The sequence below is a fragment of the Falco naumanni genome, chromosome W (assembly GCF_017639655.2).
Source record: "Falco naumanni isolate bFalNau1 chromosome W, bFalNau1.pat, whole genome shotgun sequence".
Classification (NCBI taxonomy): Eukaryota; Metazoa; Chordata; class Aves; order Falconiformes; family Falconidae; genus Falco; species Falco naumanni.
This window is the reverse complement of record NC_054079.1, coordinates 24,027,888-24,044,532: the sequence shown is the minus strand read 5'-3', so window position 1 is coordinate 24,044,532 and position 16,645 is coordinate 24,027,888. Positions and strand designations below refer to the sequence as shown.

The window sequence follows — 16,645 nt, the reverse complement described above, 5'->3', positions numbered from 1 at the left end:
CTCATTCCACCAAGTCTCACTAATACCAATGACATCAGAGCTCTGGGAGCTGACCAACGCTTCCAGTTTATCCTGTTTGTCTCTCACACTGCATGCGTTGGCACACAAGCATTTCAGATGTGCTCCTATGTCCTCGGTGCTCCCTGGAGCAGCATAAATGTACTAATTCGATTTTAGTGGGAGCCTGGGGTGGGGGTGGAATAGGGTTAAAAACTAGTATCTGATGCTAGATGCTGTTCCTGAAAAAAAATCAAAGGGGAGATTTTATTTTTTCCCCTCCCCCTGCCTTCCCCTCGGGACTGCCAGTGGAGGCCCGAAGGGAAGGGCTTCCTACTCCTGCTCCCCTGGCGAAGTCTCAGCACCATCCGCCTGCTTATCTCTGCGAACAGCCCTCCTGCGTGCACCGCCCTTCCTTTCCTGGGTGCACAACATCCAAGAGTTTAAAATAAAAAGGCACGTACACACCACTTGGCAGCGGGGTTATAACAGTTGATGGCACGGCTCCTTCTCGGCAATAGCCGGGGAAGGAGGCAGGGCTGTTGCTGGTTGCCGATCATGGGCTGCTGCCCAATAGGGGTGGGCGCAGGGAGCGTGCTATGCGTCGTGGCGTCATGTCGGCTGTGCCTAGGGCAGATGGGAGAGGAAGGGGCTGAGATGGTCATGGCTTCGTCTGTCGTGAGGGCTACTGTGCGGGCCGTGAGTAAGAGGAAGATCCAGGCTACCCGCGCTGCCCTCACCCTGGTCAGTGCTGGAGACGTGGCGGGCTCCACCCTGCCCCATGGGATGCCGGTCACAGGCCTCTCTGATCTGTGCCTTTGTCCTGAGAGCGGGCGTTAGAACTGTGCCACGGGCAGGGCAGGGTTGAAGGGTTTCCCTCGGCCTGACTGTCTGTCCGCCCCGAGACAAACGCTACGCTGAGGCCTCTAGGCTGCTAGTGGCAGTGGGACGGCGTGGGCCGTGCTGTCAAGCCTCTGTACGTGGCTGGCGGTGCTGCACGACTGGCCCAGCAGCAGGCGAACCTGCGCCCGGCACTTCTGAGCGATGTCTCTGTGTAGGGCCGTAGGCCTAAGGGCGAGTGCTTGTTAACCCTCCAAAGTTGCCAGCTGCGCGCTGGCGTTGGGATTTGGTCGCTAGGAAGGGTCTACAAGGAAGCGGAAAGGACTTATTCCCACTTGTGAGCTTGCCGGGGGCATTTGTGCTCCCAGTGAGGAGAAGACTCTGGTGTTTCCTCATCTGCACCTGTGTAGAGACAATGCTTGGGGAAAGCGGGTTTGTCTCGGGTCTCTGGTCTGATAACTGCTGGCAGGCAGTGGGGAAAGGGGGAAAGACCGGTGCACAGTCACTCTAAGAAGTATATTTATTCTGAAGGATGGAAATTCAGTACAGAAACTGGCAAGTAGGTTGCCTGTGTTAATTGAGAAAGCGGATTTACTAGTTGTGGCAGTATTGTAGAGGCCGTATGTACAGTTGGGAAGGCTTACTCCAGAGGGAGGCGCAGCCCTCTGCGTTGATGGGGGCAGACTAAGTATGTCTATAGTTCAGTCAGGGCAGGTAATTCCTGTATTGTAGTGATCTTGTAGCAACTGAACATTAGCTATTAGCACTAACTAGAAAAGGTATTCTAATGTAAACCTAGTAGAAGTTTTCTTTGTGTGTTTGAATCTGCTAGTAATACAAGCTTCACCTTACTCAATATCTTGGAAACTTGTAAGCATGTAAGGGGGGCTTTTTCATGTATATTTTGTGTATGTAGTCTTGCATTTCTGCAGCAACTAGATAGATCTATGTGAACTATGAGTTTATCTTCTGTAAAGTCATAGTTCCCCCCATAAGTTAACGGGAGCAGAAGGGAATAAACATTTCTGTGCCTGGCTGATTTTTTTTTTTTCTGTAATGCATATATGACGACATTTTTACTAGAACAGAACTGTTTAATTGAGCTGTAGTAATTTTGCAGTATGTTTCTTGAGGCATTGGTTTCAAGTAGAAGAAAGGCTAGTTGACAGTGTCCGATGGTTGGTGCTGTCGGTGGACTCTGCGGATAGGAGACAAAACTTAATTGTGCAATCACATGTTGTCTTAGTTTACAAAAGTAACTTTTTATTTGCAGTGTGTGACTTGCATGTATTACAAAGTGTGTAACGTACTTGAATTTTAATTTATTTTTTTTAAACTAAAGTCAAGCATATGCATTTATCTGTCTTTCAGACCCCATCGGCTGCTCAGAAGATAAAACACCTTCTTAAAGATAAACCCGAGCATGTAAGTGCAAACAGGGCTATCTTGCAGATTATACTAAGGTATTGGCACTGCTGGTTATTATGAAGCATTTCTGGCTAACCTAGCATCTTGAAATAAACACTTCAAAAACTTGGAGATGATGGTGTCTTGTTTTGGATGAGACTGTGTAAGTTTATCTATTGAGCTTCATTTCTATATAAAGTAAAATGCAGAAAATAATGGACTGTAATGACCTTTCACTGTACAGTTACTTTTGAGATGGGCAAAACTGAAGGGGGGGGGGAGCCACCTTAAGCTTGAAAAATATTTCTAAGCCATATTTTAATCAACTATTCTAGTATGGCATAGTGGTGACTTCTGGTAGGGCTAGAGATCTTCAGCTGTTGATACCAAGATGTTATTAATTTCTTGAAGGCTTTCTGGTTTTGAAATAGATAATAATGTTAGATCCATACCCTTTGGAAAAGGTATAATTCTTATGAAATTTGCCAGACAATGTCTTTTTTTGTAAAATAATTGGTGTTTCAACAAATAGCTGATTGAGAATGCAATCTTCTCTTCTTGGGAAGAGTGCACAGTCTTGCTTTCTAACCATTATAAAAGCAAGCATTAGGCTTTCTTCTTTACAGCAAGTACTAGTTCAAGAAGACTATTTCCCTCAACTTTTGTATAAAACCCCATTGTTTCATTTGCTTCCTGCACATCTGCAACTAGCTAGACACTTAATTCTAATGTTTTAAACCATCCTAAAGAAGCCCAAAGCCTATAGCTTAGCAGATCAGTCATCCCCCTTGTTGTAAATGGTGTTCATGTTTTCCAACCCATTATTTCTAGCCCTTCTTGTAGAGGAGGGTATTTAGTCTGAAAAGAACAAGTGCTGTTTGTCTGAGATTCCACTTGTCATCAAGTGATGCATTTTGATATGTTTTTAATCATAACATTGGTTACATAGATTATTATACTTCTCAAATTATGTACTGGAAGCATTTGTGTGTGGAAAGTGGTATAGATACTTTTGGAAGATCCTTGTGCACAAATAATTTTCCAGTTCATTTTCAACAACCTGTTTCAACCTCTTCTACAGCCTTATCTCAGCTCTTGCATAGATGCTCTGTTTGATTTACAGGGTCATGTTAGATAATTGCAAATTATCCATTATTCACAAACATATTGACTAGGTTGGGCTTTAGTATTGATTAACACGGTAAATCAATAAGCTTACTTGCAAAAAAGGAGAGGATTAAGTTTTAAGTGTGAATGGTAATGTGGATAATGAAGATCTTAAAGTAGTGTTTTCAGAACTTTGAAGTAGTAGATTTCTGATGGTCATTATAGGAGTTATGTAAAAATCTAGCAACTGCCCTTGGCTTGGCCTCACAACCTCATAATTATGTTACTCTCAACAATCTTAAAATAGTGCCTGAATTACCATCTGAATCCATTTCCATTTGAAGTCACAAAAACATCTGTTTGAGGTTTGACTTTTATGAGATCAAGCACCAAGGAGTGTCAACAGTTCATTACTTTGTTGGGGTTTTTTAATCCTTTGTTTTGTTTTGTTTTCAACATGCTTTAGGGCTTGGTCCACAGTAGCAAACATCTGATGTCTGCTTGGTAGTCAATTTTATATGAGGAAAAAATGTTACCTTTTAATCCATTAAACTAGTTTACTCCCCCCCCCTCCCCCCCCCCCCCCCCCCCCCCCCCTTAGCACTGGCCTTGAGGCAAGGGAGAAGAAATGCCAGCTTTTTGTTGTTCTGCATGCTTTTTTATTTTGGTATTCAAGAATAAGTTAAAAAAAATATAAATGTTTTATTTTAGGTAGGTGTGAAAGTAGGTGTTCGTACAAGAGGATGCAATGGACTTTCTTACACACTAGAATATACAAAGTCAAAGGGAGACTCTGATGAAGAAGTAGTTCAAGATGGTGAGTTTCTGATGTAGTAAAGAAAAACTGCATGCGTGTGTGGGAAGAATAACCTAATTACAAGTTTGCCGAGGGACAGGTTAGGACTTCAAAGTAGCAAGTTATTGTAAGAGGTTCTAGTGCTCTGTTATAGGAGTTGTCACCTTGGTTTCTGTTGTGAGGATGTAGAAGTAATCAGTTAGCTAAATCTGCAGCTTTGTAGAGGAAACAAGCAATATCCTCGATCCAATCTTCATTTCATGCCCATGTTGGGATAAGTTGGAGTTCCCTATGATAACAACAAAAAAGCCTCTGTACTGGGTCAGAATAAATGCCCTAGCCCTTTATTCCTGTCTTTGGAGGCGGCCAATAGCAAATATCTGAGAGAATACAGAACAAGGCATGGACAGACGGATACCTTACTAATGTACCTAAAAGTACTTGACAAAGTAAAAGCTTTATTTGCAAAGTTTTCCCAACTGTCTTCTATAACTAGCTTTATAATCGACTTCTTTTTTAAATGCCTTTATGCTTTTGATCTTGATGTTATTTTGTGACAATGCATTCTATAATTTTAATTAAGCATTATGTTTGAAACTGTTTTCTTAGGTTGGTATTGTGTGCTGGGTTGACCCTGGCTGGCTGCCAGGTGCCCACCAAGCTGCTCTATTACTCCCCCTCCTCAGCTGGACAGGGGAGAGAAAATATAATGTAAAGCTTGTGGGTCGAGATAAGGACAGGGAGATCACTTGGCAATTACAGTCATGAGCAAAACTGACTCAACTTGGGGAAATTAGTTTAGTTTATTACCATTCAAATCAGAGTAGGATAATGAGAAATAAAATCAAACCCACCACCTCAACTTCACTCCCAATTTCTCTACTCCCTCCTCCCGAGTGGCACAGGGGGACAGGGAATGGGGTCAGTTCATCACACGTTGTTTCTGCCACTCCTTCCTCCTCACATTCTTCCCCTGCTCCAGCATGGGGTCCCTCCCACGGAGCACAGTCCTCCAGGAACTTCTCCAACATGGGTCCTTCCCACGGGCTGCAGTTCTTCATGAACTGTTCCAGCGTGGGTCCCATCCACAGGGTGCAGTCCTTCAGGAACAGGCTGCTCCAGCGTGGGTGTCCCCATCCCGTGTCCCGTCCCCCCTCCCCCCGAGTTCACAAGTCCTGCCAGCAAACCTGCTTCAGTGCAGGCTTCCCACAGGTCCCAGCCTCCTTCAGGCATCCATCTGCTTCGGCGTGGGGTCCTCCACGGGCTGCAGGTGGATATCTGTTCCACTGTGGACCTCCATGGGCTGCAGAGGAATCTCTGCTCCGGCGCCTGGAGCACCTCCTCCCACTCCTCCTTCACTGACCTTGGTGTCTGCAGAGTTGTTTCTCTCATATATTCTCACTCCTCTCTCTAGCTGAAGTTGCTGGGTTGTTCGTTGGTTGTTGTTTTTTTTTTCCTCCCCTCTTATTAAATATGTTATCACAGAGGTGCTACCACTGTTGCTGATTGGCTTGGCCTTGGCCAGCGGCAGGTCTGTCTTGGGGCTGGCTGGCATTGGTTCCATGGGACTTCTTCTTCTCACAGAAGCCACCCCTGTAGCCCCCCTCCCGCTACCAAAACCTTGCCACGCAAACCCACTACAGCTTGCTGCCCGATAATTTCACTGAGTAGTCCCGTTGTAGGTCTATTGTTAAAGTACTGAAAGTTCCATACATCTTTCCAATTTTTATGGAACCTTCCCTTGGTGATATTTTTGTCAAGCATGAATTTTTAGGAAGGCATAATAATGTTTGTTTTGGCTTCTGTTCTTCTAAAAATTGCTAAATTTTTTTATACATTATTGAACTGTGCTGCATTTGCATCCAGAAAGATTACTTTTCAGCTGGTGGCAAAGTAGGAGATTTGAATAAGAGTAGGATATCACAGTTACTTTCTTACAGAAGCTATGCTGCTTGGCAGAGCTCAAATTCCAGCTGCCTTGAAAATATCTGTGACCAAATCTTAATATTTTTTTTTTTAGGTAACTTTTTTTTTAAGATAACTTTTTAAGGAGCTTCAGCAAATGACTAAATTGAAATGGAGTAGATGAGTTCAGGACTGCCACCTAATTTTGCAGGTGCTTCTTGACTTCAGATTTAGCTGGATCCTAGAGTTGCCTCTTCTTGCCTCCAGAGCTGCTCTGGCTTTACAGGGCTGAAAACACACTTTTCAGAAGGCAGTTCCTGGCTTGGTTCTTAAGGGAGATGACAGCAGTTTCCCTCAGTCACAACAGAGGCCTTAATCTCTGAAGCCAGATGATGTTTCAGTTGTGGCTGTGTCCCTTCTGTTTTACTTTGATTGCTTCTAGACAGCCTTCCACTGAAGGCAAGGCTCTAACTTTTTATATAGCACTCTGCTCAGTGAGCTGGTGGCTTTGGATACCAACCCAATTCTCCTGGCTTTTAGTTAGCAAGTGCTGATGCTTAATACAGAATTGTGATTCTGCTTCAGGGTTCAGGTTCTCTCTCATTAGATTTAGCCTTCCCTGTGTATTACTGTCCAGGTTGACCAAGGAAAATGTGCTTAGATGCCCACAGACTTGAGTTGTTTTACTAAAGTGTTCCATCTCAACTTCTACTATGATGAAACGGCTTTCCAGCACCCTCCTATAACTTAATGAGTTCTTGTCGCTGCTACTGACACTATTTTTAAACTTTTATTTTTATTATTTCCTAGTCTTATGGACAGCTAAAGCAGTCTATTCATACTAACCACTTTATACCATGCTTGCAGTTTTAAAGTTCAATAACTTTCCAGGCTGGTAGATACTTTGCATACTTTAGAAAAAGGAGATCTTTCTAGTTCTGCAGATGAACTGCAAATTCTTACTCCTTAAAGGTTATGATATCTTCAAAAGTTCGCACAGCTACCTTGGTATAGAATTCAATATTGCTAATAATTCATGTAGATCTAATAATGTTGGCAGAGCAAAGGACATTCCTTATGAGAGAAGGGTTCTTCGGTTGTTTTTATTTTTAGGAATGCATAGGCTTTAAGAACAGTAGAAGAAAGTGGGTTACTGAATATAATGCATGGGAAAGGAAGTATCAAAGCTGAGACTCACATCCAAGTTCTACAACTGATTGCTCTGGGTATCGTGATTTTAAATCTGAATGAAAATAAATGTGCACATATACACAAATACCAGCACTAGACTGTTGCTAGAATTTTGTAGCTAGAGTTGGGGGGGGGGGGGGGGGGAAGGAAGAAAAAAAAAAAGTGCCGTATCTTAGGCTACGGAAAATGAGTTATATTGACATATTTTTGTATTTGGCTTCCACTTTTATCACTGGTTGGAACAACATTTCAAAGTAAATGATGAACGGTTTTGCTGTACGTAATATTTTTTTTTCTTTGTTGTCTTTAAGGGATTAGAATCTTTATTGAGAAGAAAGCACAGCTGACACTTCTAGGAACTGAAATGGACTATGTGGAAGACAAACTGTTCAGTGAATTTGTCTTCAGTAATCCAAACATCAAAGGAACATGTGGCTGTGGAGAAAGCTTTAACGTTTGAAATTTCAGAATGACTACTTTGACTTTGAAAGCCACAAAACACTTGCTGAATATGTGGCTTTCAAAAGCAAGTGCATTTTCTTCAGGTACTTAGCATCCACACTTTGCACAGCCTATTAAGTGTGGAGTGGCTGGAAGACAACGGACATATTATGGGCAATTCAGACGGAATAACTTGGTTGTAATAACAGGCCGCAGCCCTAACAAGCTGCAGGTGTTGTTAAGAACATGTGCAAGGCCAAGGGAGATAGGGAGGCTGTGTGTTCGCGGAGAGATGGGGGAGTTGTACGGAAAGATGAGAAAAAACAGGATGCCTGCACAAGGGGGGAGCAGCGTGTGGGCACCACACCGGGACCAATCATAAGGGAGTTGGAAGCGTGGAACGAGTAGTTTTAACCTATCACTTTTTACATAACAAAGCCTGTGTAGCGTGTTTATCTTTTGCTGAGAGTATAAATTGCTGTAAGTCTTTCAATAAAGTGGTGCCTGAAAAAGGGACCCTCTTGTCCATGCTTCCAGGAGCGAAGAGGTGGCTCAGAGGGGGCGGAAGAAGCCGGCCGTAGCAGGCACTGCCCCAGTGCCTGGGAAGGCGTGCACGCGCAACTGTTGGTATCTCGCCCTGATCAGTTGAGCGGTCAGGGAGGAGATGGGGTCCATGCTGAGCAAAGAAGCAGGGGTGAAGCTCCTCCAACATATCGTCTCTAAGAGAGGATTATCTTATGATGAGGGAAGCCTGACAAAGTTGCTGTCATGGGCTCGGCAGCGAGGACTGATTCCCTCAGTGAGTGTGGCTTTTGAGTTAACGACCTGGGATAAGATTGGCGCTGCAATGTGGGAGGACATTAGTTCAGGCTCTAAAGAAAGTGTAAAATTCTCCACAATGTGGAGGTTGATTTTAGAGACTTTGAAAGAAAGTGGTCAGCAGATGATTCTATGATGCTGCCATGTAGGGGGACTCTGTGTCAGGAATGCATTTAGCACCTTGGTAGCAAATTCCGACTACTCTTTGCCAAGTGTGGACTAATTCTACTAAAAGTACTAAACCAGAGAAGGCTGTAAATTCCACCAACAGCACGAGCACTGAACCAGAGGAGGCTGTAAATTTCACCAACAGTGTGACTCTTCTCAACACACCATCAGCGATGGCGATTCTGTCCACACCTCCTCTACCCACAAAGCTTCTGTCACTGATTACAGCAACTCTCACAACACAGGACCAAGTGCAGGAACAGGACAACTCGGACAATGATTCCATTGACACTGATAAACCTTTTGATCCAGGTCCTATAGATCTGGAAAAGGAGCTGGACCTCCCCACCTCACCGCATCCCCCCATGCATTAACTGTATTTTCAGGGAGGGTGAAAGGGGGTCTGAGGGATTGGTGGCAGGAATGCAAGTGGGAAACACTTAAGCAAGGGCATTTGGGAGTCGCTATGGCATGTTCAGTATTTTGTCAGATAAATTAACCTCGAGAGTGGCAGCCTATACAATATGAGGCTGTTAAAGAGTTAAACTGTAGAGGGATTTTTAAAGGACCAAGGACATATGTTACCATTGTCCGGGTTGGACAACCCAGGCCTGTTAGTTGAAGCTGCAGAGCAACTTTAAATTGTCCTTGGAACAAGCAGTGTGAGAAAGAAAACAAGCTATGAACAAACAAGTAGCCAGGTGCAGAGCAAGTACTGGGAACCGCAAAATCAACACACTCTCATCAGCACACTCTGATCAGGCGCCTGCAGCATGCTCACCAATCAGCGACACGGATGCCCGCGTGACCAGAAACTTTTATCTGATCACCTGTGTGTAGAGTCATGTGAGAGGTTGGTTTAAGTTATAAATATGACCTGTTTGTTTAATAAAGGGAGCACGGCATGTAGCCATATTGCTGTGATTGTTGTGATTTGGCTGACTCTCCATGGGGGAACACTCTTCATTAAACAAAGCAGTGCGGGAAGGGAGGATTCATAATACATTTTCTATGTCCCTTCTTAAAGTAATTGCAGAGCCTTATACACTCACACTGCATGATTGGAAGTTACTGCTTCGTATGTTACTAACTCTGATACAGTAAATTATGTGGTTATCTGATTTTTGTGAGCTATGTGTAGTGGCCTTGACTGAAAACCTTAATCGGGGAATTGCTGTTAACTGTGAGCTGTTGGCTGGAGAAAATAATTGTGCTGATTCTGTGACTCAGGCAAGGTATCCCAGGGACAACTATTTGCAAATGAATGAGATGGCTATTAAGGCAGTCCGGATGTGGGAGTCTTGCCACAGTCTTGCAGGGTCCTAGAGAGTCATATACTAACTTTATTGATTGGCTTCAGAATATTTTGCAACAACAAGTCGAGCATGAGGAAGCTCGAGGGTTGCTTTAAAAACAACTAGCTATGATAATGCCAATGAAAATTGTAAACAGGCAACTTTCACAATCTCAACCCCAACATGTGTTAAATGATTATAATGCAGAACTCACAGCAGACTGTAAATCTCAGGCTGAGTTCTGGAATGTAGCATAACAGGTGTTTTTTTGGGTTTTTTTTTTGCTTCTCTAATCTCTTCTGTAAGAACAGTACACACTCTTAACTTGCTTAGTGATAAATAGATGTCTGCATGCTTCTAGTGATATATAGCTGTGTAAATGCATGAATGATTTCTGCCCTGAGCCTAGTGGTGCATGCAGCTGCGGTTTGTGTCCAGGCTCAGAGATGTAAATATGAGCTTCCTTGTTACAAAAAAAAAAAAAAAAGAAAAAAAAGAGAAATAAAGGGAATGACCCCAGAGGCACGTTCAGAGAAAGCATGCTATGTTTTGAACTTTTTGAAAATCTCTGTCGACCATGCGGTGCCTCCCATTGTGCGACACTTTTTGTCAATTGGTGACAAGCAGTAAAAGCACGAAGGTGTCTTAGTACACATGAAAGACTCTCGTACCGGGCATTGGTCAGGACCGCATGAATTTTTAACTTGAGGGAGAGGTTATGCTTGTGTTTCTACAGATGAAGGTCTGCGATGGATACCTGCTCACTGTGTGCGGCCTGAGCTTAGCATGCCAGACTGTGGGAGCACTGCTGCCACCAGTCAACCCAACAACTAATGTGTGGTCTCCTTACTGAACCAGTCCTTGTTTGGTGTACCCTTCCTGACTTGCAGACATTGTTGCAAAAAAGTAAATGCATGTGGGGAATGAAGAATCTTACTGAAAGCCTTGATATTAGGGATAATTGATTACCTCTGTGTAATGTTAATCCAAAAGCATGTAATGATGTAGTTGATTTATGGAACTGATGGGAACATATTGCAGCGGTTCTTCTCTTATCCGGAGCAACAGCAGGGAAAGCATTAAAGAGTTAAATCACCTTGCTTGTTAGGCAGTTAAGAATGTGAGTCAAATTTGCCACCATTACATACAAAACAGAGCAACTATTGGCTTTTTGTTGTTGGCTCAAGGACTCGGCTGTGAGGATTTTGATGGTATGTGCTGCGTGGATTTTAGGTGCCCCATTGCAGCAACATGTTATCAAAATCTGAGAAAATTTCAGCCTTTTTGGCATCAATTCACTCAATTGGCAGTATTGTTTGTTTGCTATTACCTTGGTTGCCATCATTTTTGCAAGGGCCCTGCAGAACATGGCAAACCTGGTACTAGCTGTTCAAAACCAAAAAGGGGTCTGGATTGCTCAAAAACAAAAAGGGGGATTTGTGGAGTGGCTGGAAGACAACGGACATATTATGAGCAATCCAGATGGAATAACTTGGTTGTAATAACAGGCCACAGCCCTAACAAGCTGCAGGTGTTGTTAAGAACATGTGCAAGGCCAAGGGAGATAGGGAGGCTGTGTGTTCGCGGAGAGATGGGGGAGTTGTACGGAAAGATGAGAAAAAACAGGATGCCTGCACAAGGGGGGAGCAGCGTGTGGGCACCACACCAGGACCAATCATAAGGGAGTTGGAAGTGTGGAACGAGTAGTTTTAACCTATCACTTTTTACATAACAAAGCCTGTGTAGCGTGTTTATCTTTTGCTGAGAGTATAAATTGCTGTAAGTCTTTCAATAAAGTGGCACTAACTTGATCACATTGGTCGTATAAGTTGTGTCCGAACCTTCTGCATCAACAGCCATCCTTGCCGTGCCCCCAAAAATCAATACTGATAATGGGCCTGCTTATATAGTGCAACGAACTGCCAAATTTATGCAGCAGTGGGGAGTTCTTCATACTACGGGAATTCCTCACTCCCCCACCGGTCAAGCCATTACTGAAAGAGCTCATTGCTCCCTGAAGGACGTTAAATAAACAGAAAAGGGGGAGCAGGGGTCAGGGCTCTCCACAAGACAGATTATGGAAGGCCACCTTTGTTTTGAACTTTTAAAATCATAACAAAGATGACCAAACCCATTATGATCGTCAATTTTTCCTGCAGCAGGAACTGTTAGAAAAACCACCTGTTATGATTCGAAACCTGGTGATGGGGGAATGGGAGGGTCCTACGCATCTGATAAAGTGGGGTCAGGGTTATGCTTGTGTTTCTACAAGAAACCAGCTCTGATGGGTCCCCATGCGTTGTATTCGGCCTTTCTTGTCATCCTCACTTGCAATCCAGGGATAGGCTCCTATCACCCACCTGCTTTACCCGACACCTATGTCTGGTTTACCCTCGCCAATGCAACCAATCAGTCTACACTGTGCATTGACCATACCGGTCAGTCAACAGTTTATCGAAATAAATCCGCCTGGTGCAAGTATACCACCTCCAGAACAGTAAACCCGGGAATTTCCTCTATAGGCCTTCTGAACAATACCTTCTTGATTTGTGGGGACAGGGCCTGGATGGGAATTCTGGGCAGGGCAGTGGGGGGACCTTGTACATTTGGTAAGCTTTCTTTCTTTCACCCAGCTACACACGGCCTTTGCCTTGTCGCAATTAGCAAGCGAAAAAGAGGAGAATAGAGAATGTCTGAAGAGAGATATATGAGAGGAGTACGGAGAATGTCTAACCTGGCAGGAGATGATAGAACAGCTAGGTATTGTGAAGGAGAGTAAGAAAGATATGTAACTGCATGAATGGTTTCTGCCCTCAGCCTGGTGGTGCATACAGCTGGAATTTGTATCAGGGCTCAGAGATATAAATATGAGCTTCTCTGTACAATAAAGTGTCTCTGGTTGCGTAAAAAAAAAAAAAGTTACTTTAATAAGACTTAAAAAACCAATTGTGAACATAAGAATTTAATTTTTTTCTCAATTACTCTTCTGTCTCTAGAAATACACTTTTTCATCATACGTGTTTTTCAGTTAAGGGGTAAAATGTGGAAACTAGTTGTTAGGATGACAACTGCAACCTAATCTAATTCCAAGCAATTTGTGATAAAATGAAATTCTGAATTTTGTTCATAAATTAGAATAGAGTTCTCAACCTTTTTATTTCCCTGTTTGTGTACAGTAAAAAACCCACAAAAACCCCACAAAGCAACCAGAACATTTTGAGAAGCTTCTTGAGTTAACTTCTACATTTAATTCCAGTAACGATCTAAATGTGTTCATTCAGCTGTTTGTTGAGTTTTAAGTTTTCATTGTATGCTTTCAGGTTCTCTGAAAAGCAGCAATAACAGTTGAACAATTATTTAAAGTAAAACTTTGTTCTACACTATTTCCACTTCCATGCTTCAGAATGGAGGCACAGTGAAACACTTGCCCAAGTGCAAGATTTCAAGAGCTTTTAAGTAGGTTTTATCTTTTCTTTAGGATAGAAAATGTTTTGTAGCAGCTTATATATATAGAATTTGCAAGTTAAGCACAATTTCTCATGCTCATTCATTTTATTAAGTTTCTGTTAAAATATTTTCATAAAATTTCCATAGCTTATTGCATGTTCTTATAAGTAATCATAAATCTATATGTTGACCTCTGTATGAAATGCGCTGTTAACAAAAGATTTACATTTTGTGAACTTGATTGAAATGTACAAATGTACACATAAAATAAGGCTAAAATTGGTAATTAAGTGATGAAAGAAAAAAAAGGGAACAAACAGTCCATAACATGTTAAAGCAACCTTTTGAAAAAACAAAAAGGGGGAATTGTAGGGAACTGAGACAGTGGGTTGTTTGACATTGATAATGTGCAGCTGTGACCTTGCTTTGACTATGTGCAGCCGTGATCCTGCAGCAAAGAGGTAAATAACTTTGAGTGTGAGAAGAAACCTGGATGAGACGAAACAAAGGAGGAATGTGATCTCACCTCTAGAAGATAAGGAAACAGCATGAACAGCAGAGTAGCCTATAGTGAAAAGCAGCTGGGCATCTGGACAGTAGAGTTTGACCAATAGTAAAGCTTTTAGCAGGGTGCATACAGAGTATGAACTTATAAAAGCTGTAACTAACTAACAATAAATGTCTTTGCTTCACAATCCTTGCAAAGTCCGTGCCTCGTACGCCACATGTCTGCATTTTGCTGACTCCTCATCTCTTTTGTTCAGACTGTCAAATTTCTGTCCACTCCAGCAGTCCATAACTGCTAGTAAGCATTTAGTAGTAGCTTCAAGTTCTTTGCCCATTTCTCATCTTTCTCCTGCTAAACTCTCCTTCTGTGTCTCTTCTTAGGGTCCCCCTTTTAATAACATGTTCTAGAAGAAAACTCCTTTTTTAGTGTCCATTAAGTATTTCTAGGGTTAGTAAGACTGAGGGGGGAAAAAAGAGTTGCAAGGAGCTCACTCCTCATGCAGCAGCATGCAAATGCATAATCCAAACGAAGAGTTATTAATGTAAATTAATTGTATTGATTTAAAAATGTGGACATATATGGTAGCTAGAAATTGCAGAAGTCTCTTATCCCTGATTTTGCCTTTTCTGCAACACTGAATTTTGTTAGAACTTTCTGTTACTGGGAAACAATAAATTGTAATCTGATCCCTCAGTCATCCAGAAATAAACATTTTTATTCACTCCAAAAGAAAAGTTAGTCATGTAAAATGAATTGGCATAAAAAAATTGAAGAGGAGACTGGAAAACAAAGCAAGCATTACAAAATTCAAAGTGTTTGTTTATTGTATAGTGTTAGATTTTGTGGAGGGCTCGATCTTGAATTAGCACTGGATTTGCCTTGTAATGTAATTAAAATCAGATAACGGTATGACATCCTGGCAATGGTTTGAATTCAAACTTCAATACAGAATGAATTTCTATAATGTACCTTTCTTCCATATGACTATCATGTGTCAGATCCTGTATTAAAGCTGTTTAAACTAAACTTGAAGCCTAAAGTGAAATGTGAAAATTATCAATCACTAAGCAGACTTTTCCATCCGGGATTCATAGGACCGAACTTGGACAAGAGTGGGACGGCTAATATGATTGCTTTTCATTGATCGCCTCTACTCCAAGTATTATGACCTCAATATACCACTGAAACCATTATTATTTTCTGGGTTCATAGAGCTTATAGTGTATTGGGCTTGTGGAGTAATGTTTTGATAGCGGGGGGCTGCAAGAGTGGCTTCTGTGAGAAAATGCCAGATGCTTCGCTCATGTCCAACAGAGCCAATGCCAGCCGACGCCAAGACAGACTGGCTGCTGGCCAAGGCTGAGGCAATCAGTGACCGTTATAGCACCTCTGTGATAACATATTTAAGGAGGCAGAGAAAAACCTGCGCAATTGCAGCCAGAAGAGAGGAGTGAAAATGTGTAACAACTCTGCAGACAACAAGGTCAGTGAAGGAGGGGGAGGAGGCACTCTAGGCACTGGAGCAGAGATTCCCCTACAGCCCATGGATAAGACCATGGTGAGGCAGGTTGTGTCCCTGCAGCCCATGGAGGTCCATGGTGGAGCAGATATCCACCTGCAGCCTGTGGAGGACCCCATACCAGAGCAGGTAGATGTGTCCTGAAGGAGGCTGTGACTCTGTGTAGAGCCCGCGCTGGAGCAGGCTACTTGCAGGACCTGTGGACCCATGGAGAGGAACCCATGCTGGAGCAGATTTGCTGGAAGGACTTGTGGCCCTGTGGAAGACCCACACTGGAGCAGTTTGTGAAGAACTGCAGCCCATGGGAAGGACTCAGACTGGAGAAGTTTGTGGAGGACTGTCTCCCATGGGTGGGCGAAGAGGGTCCCCCATGGAGAGTTGGCCAAATCACGACAATCACACCAATATGCCTACATGCCGTGCTCCCTTTATTAAACAAACAGGTCATATTTATAACTTAAACCGACCGCTCACACGGCTCTACACACAGGTGATCAGATAAAAGTTTCTGGTCACACGGGCGTCCGTGTCGCTGATTGGTGAGCATGCTGCAGGCGCCTGATCAGAGTGTGCCGATGAGAGTGTGTTGATTTCTCCGTTCCCAGAACTTGCTCTGCACCTGGCTTCTTGTTTGTGCATAGCTTGTTTTCTTTCTCACACTGCTTGTTCCAAGGACAATTTAAAGTTGCTCTGCAGCTTCAACTAACAGGCCTGGGTTGTCCAACCCGGACAATGGTAACATATGTCCTCGGTCCTTTAAAAATTCCTCTACATATCCCCCTTTTTCTTTTTGGACAACCCATGTCTGTTTCACAATAGATGTTAAACCTTTCTTCAAACAAGAAAATAAACAGCCAAAAATTAAAAGCATTACAACATGATTATAACAAGCCGTATTACTTCCATCAATAACGTCGTTACCCACCCTGTTATCCCCAGTACTCTCAACCATTCAAAGGGATTATCATCAGCAAGAATATGCTTCCATGTTTTCCTGCAGTTGTGACAACTTCTTGTGTATTGATATGGAATGATCAGAAAGGTTCATACAACACATCCCTTCAAAATCTTCACAATCGTGCCCATGTGCTAATAACAAAAAAATCTATTGCAGCTCTATTTTGTAATGTACCATGCCTAACACTATCTACATCAAGCAATAATGAACTTAAAATCTGCAATGTAAGATTAAATTGTTTCTCTCC

At 42.8% G+C, this 16,645-nt stretch overlaps 1 protein-coding gene across 2 annotated transcripts; it reads left to right on the top strand.

Annotated features, from left to right (window-relative positions):
* The first annotated feature begins 456 nt into the window (after positions 1 to 456).
* LOC121080359 (iron-sulfur cluster assembly 1 homolog, mitochondrial-like) lies at positions 457 to 9,275 on the top strand. Of its 2 annotated transcripts, none has more exons than XM_040578315.1 (4): positions 457 to 696; positions 2,209 to 2,262; positions 4,063 to 4,168; positions 7,555 to 9,275. In XM_040578315.1, exons 1-4 carry the CDS (start codon positions 493 to 495, stop codon positions 7,701 to 7,703), a joined length of 513 nt encoding a protein of 170 aa, XP_040434249.1. In that variant the 5' UTR covers positions 457 to 492; the 3' UTR covers positions 7,704 to 9,275. The 2 variants fall into 2 exon arrangements, with proteins under 2 accessions (XP_040434249.1, XP_040434248.1); XM_040578314.1 differs by having other exon boundaries at positions 462 to 741.
* Positions 9,276 to 16,645: the final 7,370 nt, after the last annotated feature.